At 42.6% G+C, this 17,984-nt stretch overlaps 1 protein-coding gene across 3 annotated transcripts; it reads right to left on the minus strand.

The window, feature by feature from the left end:
- Nucleotides 1-3,850: 3,850 nt before the first annotated feature.
- LOC112250280 (PHD finger protein 12-like) lies at nucleotides 3,851-15,626 on the minus strand. Of its 3 annotated transcripts, none has more exons than XM_024420307.2 (14): nucleotides 15,429-15,626; nucleotides 14,805-14,980; nucleotides 14,270-14,451; nucleotides 13,051-13,123; nucleotides 11,109-11,659; nucleotides 7,810-7,942; nucleotides 7,532-7,696; nucleotides 7,229-7,387; nucleotides 6,314-7,115; nucleotides 6,061-6,207; nucleotides 5,705-5,803; nucleotides 5,497-5,579; nucleotides 5,172-5,310; nucleotides 3,851-5,005 (listed from the first exon to the last, which is right to left on the minus strand). In XM_024420307.2, exons 2-14 carry the CDS (start codon nucleotides 14,868-14,870, stop codon nucleotides 4,617-4,619), a joined length of 2,988 nt encoding a protein of 995 aa, XP_024276075.1. In that variant the 5' UTR covers nucleotides 14,871-14,980; nucleotides 15,429-15,626; the 3' UTR covers nucleotides 3,851-4,616. The 3 variants fall into 3 exon arrangements, with proteins under 3 accessions (XP_024276075.1, XP_024276074.1, XP_024276073.1); XM_024420306.2 differs by having other exon boundaries at nucleotides 14,805-14,984; XM_024420305.2 differs by having other exon boundaries at nucleotides 14,805-15,182.
- Between the last annotated feature and the right edge of the window lie 2,358 nt (nucleotides 15,627-17,984).

Below are 17,984 nucleotides of genomic sequence, written 5' to 3' on the forward strand. Positions count from 1 at the left end.
TAGAAGTACATAACCTGCGATGAGTCTAGCGCTGACAAAAAGCAGTGTGAATATATTCAGACTGTATGTATTATCTTTCTCTATACATAAGAATGAACAACAGTGGCATTCAAATATATTTATCTATTGCGCAATGAACCCGCCCTTTGACAACATGTGCTGTGTTTTGTCTTGACTGTGAGACTCCTAAGAAAGTTATGCAAAAAGCACGTTACGGATCAAGAATTTACATTTTGCACCACTTAGTGCTTATTTTATCATTACTTAGCTAGGCAAGTCAGTTAAGAACAAATTCTTATTTTCAATGACGGTCTAGGAACAATGGGTTAACTGCCTTGTTCAGGGGCAGAATGACAGTGTTTTACCTTGTCCACTCAGGGATTTGACCTTGCAACCTTTCGGTTACAAGTCTACGCGCTAACCACTAGGCTACCTGCCACCCCATGGTAGCCTAGTGGTTAAATACTGACTTCATCACACGCTATAACACAAATATAAGTTGACTCAGTGTTGAGCTCAAAGGTATACTGTAACTGTATTGTGCCGAAAAAGCGACAGTGCAACGCCCCTTTTGGGTCTCGAACCCTGGTCTTCCAAGACTTAAACAAAGGTTGCAACATTATCACGCTCCATTTGTTAGAGCATGTCCCCACTAATAACTTTACCAAGTCCCTCACATGTACTGTACATGCCTCTGTGATGGCCTAACAGGCAACATCCCATCCCACTGCTGACACCGGTGTAGCAAACAGCAACGTGCAATGTCCCTTGCAGGTCTCCCATCCCTTAGGCAAGTTTGCTAATTACTGCTCCAATAGGGTTAACCCATTTAGGGGAGATTGTAAACTTCTCACATAGAAACTTCGTTGGGAGAAAGGATTTCTTTTTACATGCTTTTTACATTTGTATCACAACCCATTTTTGAGAAAGTCATGATTAAAGTGTACATTTTAGGCCCTTTTTTAGACTGATACATGCCTCCTGGAAGACCTTATGATCCATGATACTGACAACATCACACTCCTTAAAGTGTGCTCTCAAAAATGTAGTATGTCAAGATTCTGAAATACATTTTCCCACATTCATTTATGACCCTGAAGAAGGCTGTGATGCCGAAACGTTGGCAAATAACAAATCAATTACAGGGAGTTTATATATGGAGAGTGCAACTTTTTATTTGTGTGCGACTTTCTTTATTTCGATAGTTTACACATGAATTTCTTCAACATAAAAAATATTAATCTGAAGGTCATGTTTTGACCTTTGTTGATTTGGCTTATTTTTTCTTGACATTGATTGTAACAATATACTCTTCAAACACATAACATTTCCAGAGTGGCTCTCTGGTACTTTTAAGATATATGACCCATTTTAAACATAGAAATGTACATTATAGGTCATTAACCAATCACAGATCCATTTTGCCATTCATTGAGCTGGTGGCGCTCATAAAATGTATAATTTCATAAGAATTAGTAGAGAGCCCACTCTAGAAATGTGATGTGCTTGTAGACTAGTATATTGTTGCAACCAACGTCTTGAAATTAACTAAATCAAAAAGGGTACTTTTAAGATATTCATAGTCATATTTTTTATGTTGAATAAATTGTGGAAATGTGTATTTCAGAAGGTACAGTGTGTATCAATTTCTTCACCCCCCTAGGATTTCTTCACATTTTATTGTTACAAAGTGGGATTAAAATGGATTTAATTGTCATTTTCTTAATCAACGGTCTACACATAATAGTCTGTAATGTCAAAGTGGAATAAAAGATCAAACATTTTAAAAATAAAACACTAATATACCTTGATTTGATTAGTATTCACCCCCCTTAGTCAATACATGTTAGAATCACCTTTGGCAGCAATTACAGCTGTAAATCTCTAAGAGCTTTGCACCCATGGATTGTGAAATATTTACCCATTATTCTTTTCAAAATTCAAGCTCTGTCCAGGTGTTGGAGTTCATAGCTAGACAGCCATTTTCAAGTCTTGCTATAGATTTTCAAGCAGATTTAAGTCAAAACGGCAACTTAACCACTCCAAACATTGTCTTCTAAATTGGTAAGCAACTCCAGTTAAGATTTGGCCTTGTGTTGTTGGTTATTGTACTACTGAAATGTGAATCCCCTCCAAGGGTGTCCCAGACAGAGGAGGGTTTTCCTCTAGGACTTAGCCTGTGCTTAACGACATCTCGTTTCTTTTCATCCTGAAAAACTCCCCAGTCTTTGCCATTTCTTTTCATCCTGAAAAACTCCCCAGTCTTTGCCAATGTCAAGCATACCCATACCATGATGCAGCCACCACCATGTTTGACAGTAAAGAGGCAGTTATTCAGTGATGTGTATTGGATTTTCCCCAACATAAGGCCAAAAAGTGTATTCCTTTGCAGTATTAATTTAGTGCCTTGTTGCATACAGGGTGCATGTTTTGGAATATTTGTATTCTTCTTTTCACTCTGTCATTTAGGTCATCACTGTAGTCACTACAATGCTGTGGATCCATCTCAGTTTTCTCCCATCACAGCCATAGGACTCTGTAGCTGTTTTAAAACCACTAATGGCCTCATGTTGACATCCCTGAGCAGTTTCCTTCCTTTCCTGCAGCTCAGTTCAGAAGGACAACTGTATCTTTGATGTGTCTGGGTGGTTTAATACATCCTCAGCATGCTTACAGACATGCTCCAGAACTTTGGCAACTAGTATTTTTTTTAAACCGCCAACTTTGGGCTGGTGTGAATATGTAGGACATACATGCATAATTGATGACCAGAAGGAGTCTTACCTCAATTAGCCATGAAATCCCTAGTTTGAAAGCAACTGTTTTCTGGACGCTGTGCTGCAACATTTTCCCTCACCTGGGCCAGCCCCCTAGCAATTCTAGCTTCAGCCCTTTACCATTTCAATGGCAGTTAGCAAGATGCACCCAGCAGAGCAGGAAAGAGCACAATGACATGGTGCACATATCTGCATGTGACTAGTTCGGGGACCACTTTTGGCTTGTGAGTGCTACAGTACTTTATACAAAAGTATCTCTTTCAAGAGATATTCAATGTTTGATTTGTTATTGCTACCCATCTATCAATCACGGCCCTTCTTTGAGGCTTTTGAAAAGCTCCCTGGTCTGTGTAGTTGAAATTCAATACTTGACTGAAGGAACTGCATGGGGGACAGAGGAAGGGGTAGTCATTCAAAAATCATGTCAACCCCTATTATTTCACAGTGAGCCCATGTAACTTGTTAAGCCAAAATGTACTCGAACTAATTATTTATGCTTGCCTAAACAAATGGGGGTGAATACTTATGCAACAACTATATTTTAGTTATTTCATTTATTAAATTTGTAGAATTTTATTTTCACTGACATGAAGCATCTCGTGTAGAACAATGACAAAAAAAATAAAATCCATTTCCATCCTACTTTGTAATGCAACAAAAATGTGAAAAAAATTCCAAAAGGTATGAACACGTATGATACCCACTGTATTCCATATAATAGAGTTACACTATGAGGAGTATAATGACAACAAGATGTCTATTATGTACAGTTCATACATCAGGTCTTACAGAAGGAATGTATAGGTCTAAAAACAGCCTAAAATGGCCACTTTCTTGATAAAAATAAAAAATAAAAAAAAGTTTGTGATACAAAATGTAAAAAAAACATGTCAAACATCCTTCCTCCCAATGTGAGAATTGCCAGAACAATCGGATACCAAAAATATTTCCGGGCTATGCTGGCATGGAATCGCCCAATTGGTTGTTAGCAACGAATGAAATGACAGAAGCCACTGTCTTCACCGACGCTTAAAAATCTTTAGGTATTTACAGTGACTATGACAGACAAGAAACCAAGTCAAAGTTGCTTTGTATTTACAGCGTACATGACAAAGTTCAGATGAATTATTTCTAAAAACAGACACTTGAAAAAAAAAAAAACTGGACTAAAACTTTTGAAAACTACTGCACCAAAATTCACATGAAGCACTGGAAAGATTTAAAAGCCAAAATGGCCATAATTGAAGTTGGCATACAGAATCCTATGCTTCCCTTGTTCTATGTTAAAATGATTCTTAATCATGTATATTTTGTGTGTGTGCGTATTTCAACACACACAACCATGTATACAACATGTATGTATTAGCATGGATGTGTACACGTATGTTTGAATATAGTGCTACTGTAGTGCAATAGTAGCAAAACAAACATCTGAACCCAACTACATTTTCAGCAACAGTACACAAACTAAATTTATAAAAAGTAAATAAAAAGTTGCATTTTCAGAGAGAAAAAAAAAGTTTATGCCATCATTACTGGCAAAAATAGAATGATTGGAGTTCTTTACAAGTATGCTGGAAACCTGGTGATGTTTACATTTCTTCACATAATGTCAATGATAAACCATCCCCCTTTTTCAAAGCCAATTCAAAAACTTTCAGAAAATTGTCCAGTTACAAAAAATAACAATACAAATTGTATGTGCAACTTGCCCACAAAATCTGAGACTGAAAAATACTTCATTTCATGCAAATGTATGAACATCAAAAAAGCTCTCTCTTTTTGATGCAGTATACAAGTATAGCTGCTGGTTCTTGTTGCTGAGGGGACATGATTGGGCTAGGGGACAGGGTTAGGGTGCAGCACTGGCACTTGGTGGAGCTGGGAGGTGGACGTGTGCTTGTCAGAGGGTTCTGTTCCCTCCTGGCACTGGGGGGTGGCAGTGGTGGTAGTTGGGTTGTTAAGGGTTTCCTCTTTGGGCTGCTTGCAGGCAAACTCTGTAATACTGAAGACAAACTGCATGCAGCCCAGCTTGACGAAGCTGCCGTGATGGAGCAGGGCAGTGCCCTCCCAGCCTGCTCCACTGCCCCCGATCAGACTGGAGCTGCTGGCCTTGCAGTCGCAGCAGGGGCTAGAAGGAGTCACCTGACACGGTCTCATCACCCCCTCCTCTAGCACCATGGGCTCCGCTGCCCCTTCCTCTTCCTGCTTCCTCCTCTTGCAGCGCTCTGCGGGTTACAAGCATTACAAAACACTCAGACCTTTGAACACCATCACCTGCCTCTGCTTTAACAACATTAGGAAACATGGCATGTCAGAGCATGGTCCTTTATCAGAGGTAAATGTTCATTCCTTCCTGTTTCTATAGGAGGCCATGAGAGGAGCTCCACTCACTGATAATGTTCTGCACTTTGGAGACCAGGCTGCTGGAGGGGCTTGGCCCAGTCTTCTCAGAGAAGTCACAGGAGTACAGCACATTGTCCACCGTTGTCCCATGTTCACTGTAGTTGAGGAGCTCATACTGCTTGGTGTTCTGATCAAGGCAAGAGCAGTTACAGAATGAAATATTTAATTCACAGAGCAGCTTCTAAAACGAATCCCCGAAACAAGAAAAAAATAGATATCAAATGTATTTATACTGTATTTCTTCACAGTTCACAAATTATTGTAAAATGTATTCCAAAACCAAGTACGTTTAAATGTGAAATGACCCACTCACCTCATCATAGAAGATACAGGCATGTTTTCCTGAAACATAATTACAATGACCATAGTTTGTAAGGCACACGTCCATGTCAGCACCTGCAAATAACAAGACATAACCTCAAGTCAGCAAAATCTGCCAAGGAAGAAAGACACCTTTACATGAATAGAAGGTCCTGTTATTGGGTCATGTTGTGTTATTTGGGATTGGGAGTGAATCTTACCAGTTCCTATGTACAGGCTTCTGTAGCACATACGGACAGCTCCTCCTTTCCCAGTCAAAGGATAAAACACAGCCCTGGCCTGGATATTCTTGTTTTGTGCTGAGAAAGAAGATAACACATTCTCTTCCTCACAATGCTGCAATATACAGAGCAGTCAAATGTAACAATACAGGATAAACTAACTAAGGGAGGATTTTACAAACATAAAAGGGGGATAGAAGTAATGGGTATCAATATAAATGGACAGAATAATAGGAGTGAAGATGGTAAGGTTAGTGAGGGAATGGACAGCGAGTCAGTTAGGTAGAAATATAGGGAATACAAAATGGTGTTGATAATGAACAAGGTTCTCTTACCTTCTGAAGGCTGGGGTTGTGGAACAGGAGGTAGGCTGATACAGCTGCTCTGTGGAGGGCAAGGGGCTTTAGGCCCAAACAGCTGCTGGATCCTCTGCCAGGCCAGGAGTTCAATGAACTTCTCATCCAGACTACTCATCTGAATCTCTGGAAAATTATCATGTTGTTAGCAAAAAGAGAATGAATTCAGTGTGGATCCAACTTTTCCTCACCAATCTAAAAATGTGTCTTATTAAAATCAGGTGAGACTTACCACCATGGCAGTCTGCCACAGCCTTCAGACGGCTGGACAGGTCTACCATAGAGAAAGAGCTGGGGAGCAGAGGACCACTCCTGGTGGTCACAGCATCACAACTGACTTTCCCATCTGCTGGTGGGGTGGAGCCCAGCTTGGTCATCCTCTTGATCTGGTATGGTGCTCTGGGTGGAGTGAGGGCACAGGACCCCACAGTGCTGCTGCTACTGGTTAGAGCAGGGCCCTGTGTGCCTGGGGAGGGTCTGTGAGGTGGAGAGGGGCCTCTGAGGTCTGGTTTGAAGGGACAGGTGGATGAGGAGGCCGTCCCTTCACAGGGTCTTAAGAGGGTGTTCTCGGTCTTGACCACAGCTTTACCAGTGTGGTTGGGTGACTCCGGGCTGGAAGCTGCTGGTGTCTGAGGAACAGGCCTATCAAGACCTGAGGGCTCTCTCAGCTTGTGGAGGTTGTCCTGTCTGCAGGTCTCTGGACTCCCATTGGTCCAAGCCAGCTGCTCCTCCAGGGGACCGTTAACATTACTGGGCCCACAGTTGTGACAAGGCTTCTCTGTACACATGCTACACTTCCCTTCCTTGAGTGCAGGCGCCCCCTGGGGGCAAACTGCTGCACTATCAGCTTTAGGCTTGGAGGCTGGCGACTCAGTCTGGTTAGAAGTGAACACAGCACTAGCCTCCTCTGCTGTGACACAGGGTTTGATGTCGGCCATGTCCGTCTTCCCAGAGTCCCATTCGGACGACAGCTTCTGCTTGGCTGACAGATGTCTCACTATGCTGCACTGGAGTGTGATGACGTCTCTGAGCCACTAGGAGACAACACAGGAAAACAGAACACATTCAATCAGTATTAAAGATGTGGGATTTGTTTACTCTCATGAGACATTGTATATCACTGCTGGGTAACACACCAGTTACCTACCTCCTGTTGCTCATCCTCACTGGTTAAGTGCTGAGAGGGTGTAAAGTGCTGCTGAGGGGGTTCTGAACTGCTGTTACAGACCAGCTCCCCGTTGCGGATCCCTGCCGGGGCAATCATGGCCGGGGGACACTTGTACTGGGACTTTATAGAATCAGGGACCTGTCGAGAGACAGACACACAAGATGTGTCTAGTTACAAGATGTGACAACAGTGAGCACAGTGGTGTGTTATACATGTCACCTCATCTGTCAGAGGAAGCACTGTTGTAACCCACAGTAGTAGTACAGAGACTAGCAGGCTGACCTTGAGGGTTTTCTTCAGCTGTGTGTGGGCTCCTCGGCGGACGGGGGTGTTGAGACGATGCACCCGCTGCAGGAAGTCCACCTTGACGGCATGCTGGGACATCCTGTCCTGAAACTGGTCAAACAGCTGGCAGCGACCGCTCAACGGCAGGCTCCTCTGCTTCAGCTGGGAGAGAGGGGCACAATCAGGTCAATACCATTAAAACAACATCAACACGTTTTCAATACGTAGATGTGACCATAAAATAAAGTGGTTTGTACAGGCTTTAGCTTACTTACCACCATGTGTTCTATGTGATTGGGACACATCCACTTTCCCACAGGCATGGCAGTAAGAGGGGGGTCCAGACAGTCCATGTGGAACAGGAGGGGGCAATAGTCACACTGGATTAATGGTGCCAACCTGCAGCTCCTACAGCACAGAGGAGATTCACAAAAACACAGGTTAGATTTATGACAAACAAATCAACTGCAAAATATCCTCAAAATAGAGCTAGGGGTAGTCTGCTCTAATAGTTTAGTGGAAAGAGGGGATCACTTGAGGGCCAGAGACTAATGGATTTCCAACCCAGACTAGCTAGTTTTCCATCCAAATGGCATGGAGTGTGAGGTGGAGCTCTCAGGCTCCGAGCCCTGGGAGTCGTCCTCCACGTCTAGCATGTGATCATCCATGTCATTCATGCGAATATTCTAAAATATGCATAATGAAAACATGTACATTTCCCTGCAGTTGGGTTTCCACCAAACCGACTTGTTGCAGATAAAAAAACAGCGCTTGCTAGTCAACATAACGAGATCATTATGGATAAGAGCGAGAAAATGTGTACTTGTCAAATGGCAGTCGATCAAGCGTCGATGATCATGTCACCAGCATAATGTCACCTTGATATTTGTTGGAAAGGAGCATCAAGCTCATAACATGCACTTTCAACACCCCGTGAAGTTCATCACAACTTAATTAATATGTAGCCTAGCCTAATAAACTGCATGGTTTCCTGAGTCGTAGTGGGGGGATCTCACACACACACACCATTGCGACTCCTAGTTCAATATGATATCAGTATTTTCGCATGAAGGCATTTCCACCGCCATTTATCACATAATACATTTTACAGACAAAAAAAAAACAATGTCCCACTATGTCAAATTAACAAATTCTCTTGGCATTTATAAAATTATACCAACATTTCCTGTTTCCATCACAGCTGCAGTGATTTTTATTTTATACGGAATGACTTTACTTGCATGAAAACTGTGGATGGAAATGTGGTTACTGTCTGGAATCCTGGCAGTCACTGTCTGTGGCAGAGACCCTAAGCCAAGCCCAATCATTCCAGAATATATAAAATGCTCAGTGAGATAGTTTGAATTCCCCTTTCTCTCTGGCCAGCCATGTGGTTGTGCATTCTGTGGTATTCCTGAATAGCCAAGGCTCTGATGCCAGCACATAGAGGCACTCTAGAGAGTGTGGTAAGTAACACAAAAAAACAAAACTACAGAACATTTTGGCGCATTGCTGAAATAAACGTCAAGACAAACTCTACAACCCCTCTAAAGAATATTTAAAAAATAAAAGGGTCTGTCAGTTATATATATATATATATATACACACACACACATATATAGACACATCTCCCCAGAAAAAGGAAAGCAAACACCTAATAAACACATGTACAGTGCATTCGGAAAGTATTAAGACCACTATCTTTTCCACATTTTGTTATGTTATAGCATTATTCAAAAATCGATTAAATAAAACATTTCTCAATCTACACACAATACCTCATAATGACAGAGAAAACAGGTGTTCAGAAATGTTTGCCAATTTATTAAAAATAGAAAAAAAAAACAGTAATACCTTATTTACATAAGTATTCAGACCCTTTGCTATGAGACTAGAAATTGAGCTCAGGTGCATACTATTTCCATTGATCATCCTTGAGATGTTTCTACAACTTGATTGGAGTCCACCTGTGGTAAATTCAAATGATTGGGAAAGGCACACACCTGTCTATATAAGGTCCCACAGTTGATAGTGCATGTCAGAGCAAAAACCAAGCCATGAGGTCGAAGGAATTTCCCGTAGAGCTCCGAGACAGGATTGTGTCGAGGCACAGATCTGGGGAAGGGTACCAAAACATTTCTGCAGCATTGAAGGGCCTTGGTCAGGACCAAGAACCCGATGGACACTGACAGAGATCCAGAGTTCCTCTGTGGAGAACCTTTGAAAAGGACAACCAGCTCTGCAACACTTCACCAATCGGGCCTTTATGGTAGTGGCCAGACAGAAGCCACTCTTCAGTAAAAGGCACATGACAGCCCGCTTGCAATTTGCCAAAAGGCACCTAAAGGACTCTCAGACCAAGAGAAATAGGATTCTCTGGTCTGATGAATCCAAGATTGAACTTTCTGGCCTGAAGGCCAAGTGTCACATCTGGAGGAAACCTGGTACCATCCCTACGGTGAAGCATGGTAGAGGCAGCATCATGCTGTGGGGATGTTTTTCAGCAGCAGGGACTGGGAAACTAGTCAGGATCGAGGGAAAGATAAACGGAGCAAAGTATAGAGAGATCATTGATGAAGAGTGCTCTGGACCTCAGAATGGGGCAAAGGTTCACCAAGAGTGGCTTCGGGATAAGTCTATGAATGTCCTCGAGTGGCCCCAGCCAGAGCCCGGACTTGAACCCGATCAAACATCTCTGTAGACACATGAAAATAGCTGTACAGCGACACTCCCCATCTAACCTGACAGAGCTTGAGAGGATCTGCAGAGAAGAATGGGAGAAACTTCCCAAACACAGATGTGCCAAGCTTGTAGCGTCATACCCAAGAAGACTAGAGGCAGCATCATGCTGTGGGGATGTTCATCAATGATCTCTCTATACTTTGCTCATAAAAAATCCTAATGTGATTTTCTGGATTTTTTCGCTCTCATTTTGTCAGTCATAGTTGAAGTGTACCTATGATGAAAATTACAGGCCTCTCATCTTTTTAAGTGGGAGAACTTGCACAATTGGTGGCTGACTAAATACTTTTTCCCCCACTGTATGTAAATATGATATTTCAGTTTGTTTATACATTTGCAAAAATGTCTAAACCTGTTTTTGCTTTGTCATTATCGGGTATTGTGTAAATTGATGAGGGGAAAAAACGATTAATCAATTTTAGAATAACAATTTTCTTGGGGCAAAAGGTCAGAACTTCTGAATGCACAGATATACATGTATATAGCGCCCCTTGTGTGCACTTATGATAATACAGTATACACATGTACAGAAACGGTATGAAGTATGAAAATGTTAATATCACCCAACAGTAGTATACTGTATATTTTCATAGTAAACCATGCAATAATTTATATGCCTTTTAAATGAGTGTCAAAACAGCTGTGAAATAATGTGTGATCTGCATATAACTGGGTAAAGAATCTCCTTTCCCGATTTGTTCGCAAAGCCTAGTAATGTATGTAACATCTGGTACCAAAAAATCCCAGTTAGCCTACACAAAAACATTTGGTTTATTAAAAGAAAGGCACTGATATATGGTTATTAAAACAATGGCCTTGCTGTTGTCCGTACCTGCCACAGGGATAGCAGACCTTCACCGGTAGTGGGACCAGCCCATTGTGGTCCAGCTCATGCTGCAGTCGCTTCACATTCTTCCCTGTCATCTCATCTCTCCTCCTTTTTTTACTGGTTCCTGGAAGTGCAGTTGTGCAGGTGAGCTCATTGGGAAGCTGGAACTGCGTGGGGTTCCTCTCCATGGCAGCTGCTATCAGAAGATCAAAGGGCCTCTTGAGGTGTGGGGTGGAGCTCTCGGGCTCTGAGCCCTGCGAGTCGTCCTCCACGTCTAGCATGTCATCATCCATGTCGTTCTGCTCCGAGGGTGTGGCGGTGTCTGTGGAGGCAGTGGAGGTTGGGGTGTTGGGTCTACTGCTGGGCCTCCTCTCCAGGAGACGGACCTGGGCCACAGCTGCAGCTCTCAGGCCTGTGGTGCCTCCTACTGCCGCCGTGGGGTCCAGCCTCAAGGTGCCTGGGGCCAGCTCGAACTCTGCTGCAGGAGAGGGAGACTGCTTAGACAGCTGGCGGTCCAGCAGACCATTCATCTGCTCCTTCTTTATCTCCCGCTTCTATGACACAAGAAACACAATGTGTTAACAGTCTGAACAGCCCTGATTAAACTAGTCTCAAACTATTTTTGATTTTTATTAGGATCCCCATCAGCCGACGCCAATGGCGGTAACTAGTCTTACTAGTGTCCAACGTATAAAGAAAATGACATTACATACAAAAGACTTAACACAGCCATGCAATCTCTATAGACAAACATTGGTAGTAGAATGGCCTTACTGAAGAGCTCAGCAACTTTTGACGTGGCACCGTCATAGGATGCAAACGTTCCAAAAAGTCCGTTTGTCAAATTTCTGCCCCGGTCAACTGTATGTGCTGTTATTGTGAAGTGGAAACATCTAGGGGCAACAACAGCTCAGCTGCGAAGTGGTAGGCCACACAAGCACACAGAACAGGCCCGCCGGGTGCTGAAGCGTGTAAAAAAAGAACCTGTCCTCGGTTGCAACACTCACTACAAAGTTCCAAACTGACTCGGGAAGCAACGTCAGCACAAGATCTATTCATCGGGAGCGTCATCAAATGGGTTTCCATGGCCGAGCAGCTGCACACAAGCCTAAGCTCACCATGCACAATGCCAATCGCCGGCTGAAGTGGTGTAAAGCTCGCCACTATTGGACTTTGGAGCAGTGGAAACATTCTCTGGAGTGATGAATCATGCTTCACCATCTGGTAGTCCGGACTAATCTGAGTTTGGCAGATGCCAGGAAAACGCTACCTGCCTGAAAGCATACGGCCAACTGTAAAGTGTGGTGGAGAAGGAATTATAGTCTGGGGCCGTTTAATTTTTTGGGCTAGGCCTGTTAGTTCCAGTGAAGGGAAATCTTAACGCTACAGCATATGAAATTCTAGACGATTATGTGCTTCCAGCTTCTTGGAAACAGTTTGGGGAAGGACTTTTCCTGTTTCAGCATGACAATGCTCCTGTGCACAAAACGAGGTCCATACAGATTTTTTTTCTTTGAGATTGGTGTCGAAGAACATGACAGGCCTGCACAGAGTCGTAACCTCAACCCCATCGAACACCTTTGGGATGAATTGGAACGCCGACTGCGAGCTAGGCCTATTCGCCCAACATCAGTGCCCGACCTCACTTATGCTTGTGGCTGAATGTAAATAAGTCCCTGCAGCTATGTTCCAACATCTTGTGGAAAGCCTTCCCAGAAGAGTAGAGGCTCTTATAGCAGCAAAGGGGGGGGGGACCAACTCCGTATTATGTCCATGATATTGGAATGAGATGTCGACGAGCACGAGCAAGTGTCCACATACTTTTGGTCATGTAGTGTACATGACAGTACATACACACACAAAGTAGGTCACATATCCAAATTACGGAAGCAGTCAACATAACACCACCATAAACTTCCCATGTTTTAACATCGATTTGACTCACCTTCCTACGCACCATGCAGCGATGACACATCCAGTCTCCAGGGGGCAGCATCTCCTTACTCAGAGGTGGGTTGCTGCAGGGAGTTCAACGCAAATCAGCAATTCATAACATCCAATGCCCTCACAATGTAACCTGGTTTACAAGTTCCAGAGGTATGGCGTTAAGGATATTTTCCTATATTGAAATAACTGTGGAAATGCTAGAGACCTGTAGCTGATGAAAGCCAGGGGAGAGGGAATTCATTCAAAGGGCTCTTTTTGGGCAGAGTGCCAAGGTCCCTGGGCACAGTCTCACAGTTCCGTGGCAAAGGTATGTGTTGAATCTATTGAAAAGGCTGTTGGTCCAAAACCAACATCGACTCATTCAAGCTTTCCAAGAAAGACCGACTGCAGTGATTTAAAAAGAGGAGCACTACCATAATAAATAAACAATTCACTTTCCTCAGCAAAAACCTTTCATGCTCTATGAAACCGTTGAGGCAACAATCCAAGGGCATTGATAACACTATCCTAGAAGGAAACAACTAAAAAATTAACTCTGTCGAACTGTAGTCCAGGCTAAGAGTAGAAAGGCCCTGGGAGGTGCTTCATGACACCAAACAGCAGCCCTGATCTGCTCAGGCCACTGTCCCAGCAGCACATGCCATGGTTAATGATTATTTATACCGTCAATGAGGCAGCACACTGCAGTCAGGTTCCCTGAGCTCCTCAGCAGAAAGCTCAACTAAACCTCGCCAACATCTGCAAGCTCATTAAATACTGGAAATGGCTGTTAGGAGAGTAGTAAGTGGCGTGTGGACTGGAGAATGAGCTAAATGTATGCCAAAAAATATGTCTTCCTTGACTGAAGAGAAGCATGGCTAAGTAGCTAAGTGCAGAATTTAGTGCAGACATGTCTTCTGCACATAAAATGGTCAACAACACACACTACAGTAGTTTATATACAAGTACAAAGCTACAGAGTTTTAACATGTAGACCCAACCAATAGGGTGGCGGAATAAAAACCATGTAGACCTAACCAATAGGGTGGCAGAATACACATCTGCGGTGTTGAAAAACTGAGCTACAGCGCCACAATGTGGCAACTATTGTGCATTAGATTAGCTGACAATGGTCAACTGCTTCCCACAAAGTTAAGTCAACCACAAATGCTCCCTTGCACCTTGGTAGGAACACTGGGAAGTCATTACTGTAAATGGAAAGATAATCATAAACATACCAGCACTGTAGATGAAAGGCGGCGGGACAATGATCACAACAGAGGAGGTCGCCCCCCTCTCTGCAACTGTCACAGGTGTCGTGATTCGTGGCTCTCCCCGCTCTCCGTGCGTTTTTATCTGGTTTCCGACCTCTTTTTTCTCCATCTTCAGACTTGGGAGGCGCGAGCAATGATTGTATTTGCTACAAAGTATCAGCAAACGAGTACAGGGATACATTTGATTATCTGTATTGTTGCACAGCATCTACTGTAGTGTCAAGTCTGCCACACAACAACAAACCAATTTAATGAGCTAGCTACAAAGTAACACCTTCAGTCAATGGTTTGACTTGATACTTTTTGATGACATGACTTCTGGCAGAGGTTAGCTAGAGAGCAATGGCGTCCTGTAGAGTTAGCTAGAAAGCTAGCTACAAACGTTGGCCACTGGGCCCTAACCGACTACCTAGCAAGCTTCTACTAGAAACAACAACAAAAAGAGAACAAAAAACGTATAGTTATTTTCTCATCATGATAGTAATAGTAAAGGCTTTACCTGCATAAGACCACCAGAAGTGTCAAGATCGTAGACAATCGTTGGGGTCTCCATTTTATCCCACATTCAAACACAGCCGAAGTGAGCAAGCAATCAGCTCTGTTTAACGAATACTTCAAGCAATGTCTGACAAGAGGCGATATCCTCACTGTCAGCAGATTATTTCCCAAACAACGCTGTCTTGAAAAAAAAAAACAAGTTCCTATTGGTTAGTTTGCTAATTGTTAGTGAAATGGAGAACACACTGTTGATCCCAGTAAGATCCAAAGCCTCCCTTCAGTTCAAAGACGAAGTCCTTTCTTCATGAAATCCTTGGCTTAGCTAGCTAACGTTAGCATGGTTGTCCTTAATAGTTTCTCTTCCGCTTCGTTGTCCCAACTGTGTAATGCAAAAAGACAAAACAGTACTTCTCTTGTTGCCAAATTGGAGAAAAGATAAGGTATAATACCACAGATATTCGGCTTTTGGACTTACTACTGAGGCCTAGCTTTGTACATTATGGTGCTTGTCCCTACGCCGGTGGTTGAAGCTAACGTTAGCTATGATGCTGTTTATAGAGGCAGAGGCATATCTGTTCCCTTCCATATTAAATACGGCTATAAAATAACACAGTATCTCACATACCTGACATATACTTGCAAATAGATGAAGTACTGTCCTTGTATACGGGTAAAAACAGTGCCGAAACTCTAGAAAGCTAAATGGTTATTGTTGTTGTGAAGAAACACTAGCTAGCTTGCTAAGCATCACCCCTGATACTGCTTCCTTCAGCCTCACCACGGAGTTGGCGCAAATTTGCGTAGAACGACGTTTTGAGCATGCGCTCTACAACCGCGCACTGTTCTTGGTAGAGGCAAACATGGGCGTTTCGGGTAGCAGCTTGAGCTTTGGGTACAAGAAACACGATAACCTAGAACATAATCAAAATATTGTCATCCGTGGAAAATAATTGTCATAAATCATATCAGGAATTTGGTTGTTCTGTTAGGGTGAACAATGATTGCAAGCTTATTGACTTTGGCAACTGTAACTGGCCAGAAAACAAACGACTCATAATCCCCTTGTTCCAATAGTAAATATGCATCCTTCTATTTGTCCTACCGACGAGGGGGTAGTCTAGGCCCAGTATAAATTCCAGTCAATCTTCCTATTGACTATTCCCAGGAATCCTCATGAGGGTGTTGCCCTTTTCAATTTTAATTAAGGGAAATCATGGAATAAATTACAAATGGACCAATTATATTCATGAGGATTTATTTAAATTGGTAAATATGATCATTTCCAAAAAGTCCTGGAGCTCTTGATTTAAGTGGGCCTACATTCAATAATCTGTCCCAACAATCTTCTAAAATGTATTTTCCTTACCACTATTCACTCACAGTTACAGAGAGAAATCTGAAAATGGGCAGCCCTAATAGCGTTAGTTTACTCACCTTACCTGCAGTGGCGATTTTAGCACGTAAATCTTGGTGGGGTAAAAAATACAAAAAGTGGGATGCATGCCAGAAAAGCCACGACACAACACCAAGGAAGACATTAATTGCACTATAACGGCAACAAACCGTTAGGGCCTACATAAAGCTGTCCCAACAGCAGTCCCAACATCTTACCACTGCTACACCTGGCTAACAGCGGAGCCTTGTCTGGCAGCGAAACAGTTAATTTAGCCTTATTTACTGCCTTTTTTAAAAACATAGCTGATATGGCTGACTTGTTTAAACAAATGTGGTTTCTAATGACAATTGAGATGTACAAACTATGGCATAAGGGGACGACTAGCGGATAAGAGGCAATCTGTAATTTCAATTAAGACATTAATGAGCGAGCTAGGATGGAAGTAACGTTAGTCAATATAAATATTTGTTTAGATATTGAAATGTACAGCGGCAGAATTCAGAACATGGGCTGTTCTTAAAGTGTTCTCCCCGTACACCAAGGCAGAACCGTAGGATAAATAAAGGGAGCATATAAGCAGACATAGGCTAGATGTGCACCACCAAGTCAGAACAGTAGGCAAAATTAAGAGGGGTAAATAGACCAAAGTATTAGGGTGAGGCCCACAGGCCACTAACATCTTACTACACAACATACACTTAGCATTACTTTCTTAGCTACAGTATACATATCTCCCTGGCATATTACATCATTTATGCAGCAACATACAATACAATTTTGGACTCACCTTGTTGTGCTGTGCTCACTTGAAAAGGAAGGTGGCGCGGTGGACCTTCGTGAGCCAATTTTGTCATCAAAGTCTGGCATTCTCTGGATTTATGTTGCTTTCAAAACATCTGGAGGGAGGATTTACAATTCTGCATCCAGATGTTGGATGACCATTCAAAACGTATTTTCCCAGTCGGAGCTTGTTTATTCCCGACTTCCCAGTTGTCTTGAACTCACTGAAGTCAAGTTTTCGCAGTTCCAAGTTAACAGTTGTTTTGAGCGCGGCACAAATCATACGTCATTGAAAGCTTGGCCGGTGTTGAATGTTTATCATTTTAAACTTGGAAAAGAGCCCCTTGATCCCAGATTTGAGGCACACAGACACTGTCACTGATTCCTTTCAAGCCACTCATTGAATTTGCGATTTCCAACTTGTTGTGTAATGTTTATGTCCAATGGCCGAAGAGCACCGATACGTTTTATTTATAATTTCTCTTCATTATTTCTATTCATATGATAAGGATTCAAAAGGATTTGCCAGTAGATAGTCAACTTTATTCATGATGATGACTGCTAGCTAAGATTTAGAAAGTATGATGTTGACATGATCAGTCCAATCAAAGCTGCTGTACATATAATGTATGACATGTATGTATGACATATAACATATGACATGATGTCATGTTATCTGTTGCCAATGACCTTGAGCCTTCTTGGATGGGCACTTCTAACTCTATGGCAGCACCCGAAGGGCTAGAATTTTCGAGGTCTCCTCTTAGACTTTGCGGTGAAGTAGTGTCCCCATGAGTGCTGGCTTGCACCACCACCACAGAAAGCACTGAGCTTTCTTACTCAAGAAAGCTCAGTGGAGCCGCCTTACTCAAGAAAACAAAAAAGAGATTGTATGCTTGTATGCTTCTTTATTAACTCAATGATATATATTATTTTTTACATTGTTTGCAAACTGATATGTGACAAGTATTAATGCCAAAATAACATGCAAAACAGGCATATATT

The sequence above is a fragment of the Oncorhynchus tshawytscha genome, linkage group LG30, assembly GCF_018296145.1.
Source record: "Oncorhynchus tshawytscha isolate Ot180627B linkage group LG30, Otsh_v2.0, whole genome shotgun sequence".
Classification (NCBI taxonomy): domain Eukaryota; kingdom Metazoa; phylum Chordata; class Actinopteri; order Salmoniformes; family Salmonidae; genus Oncorhynchus; species Oncorhynchus tshawytscha.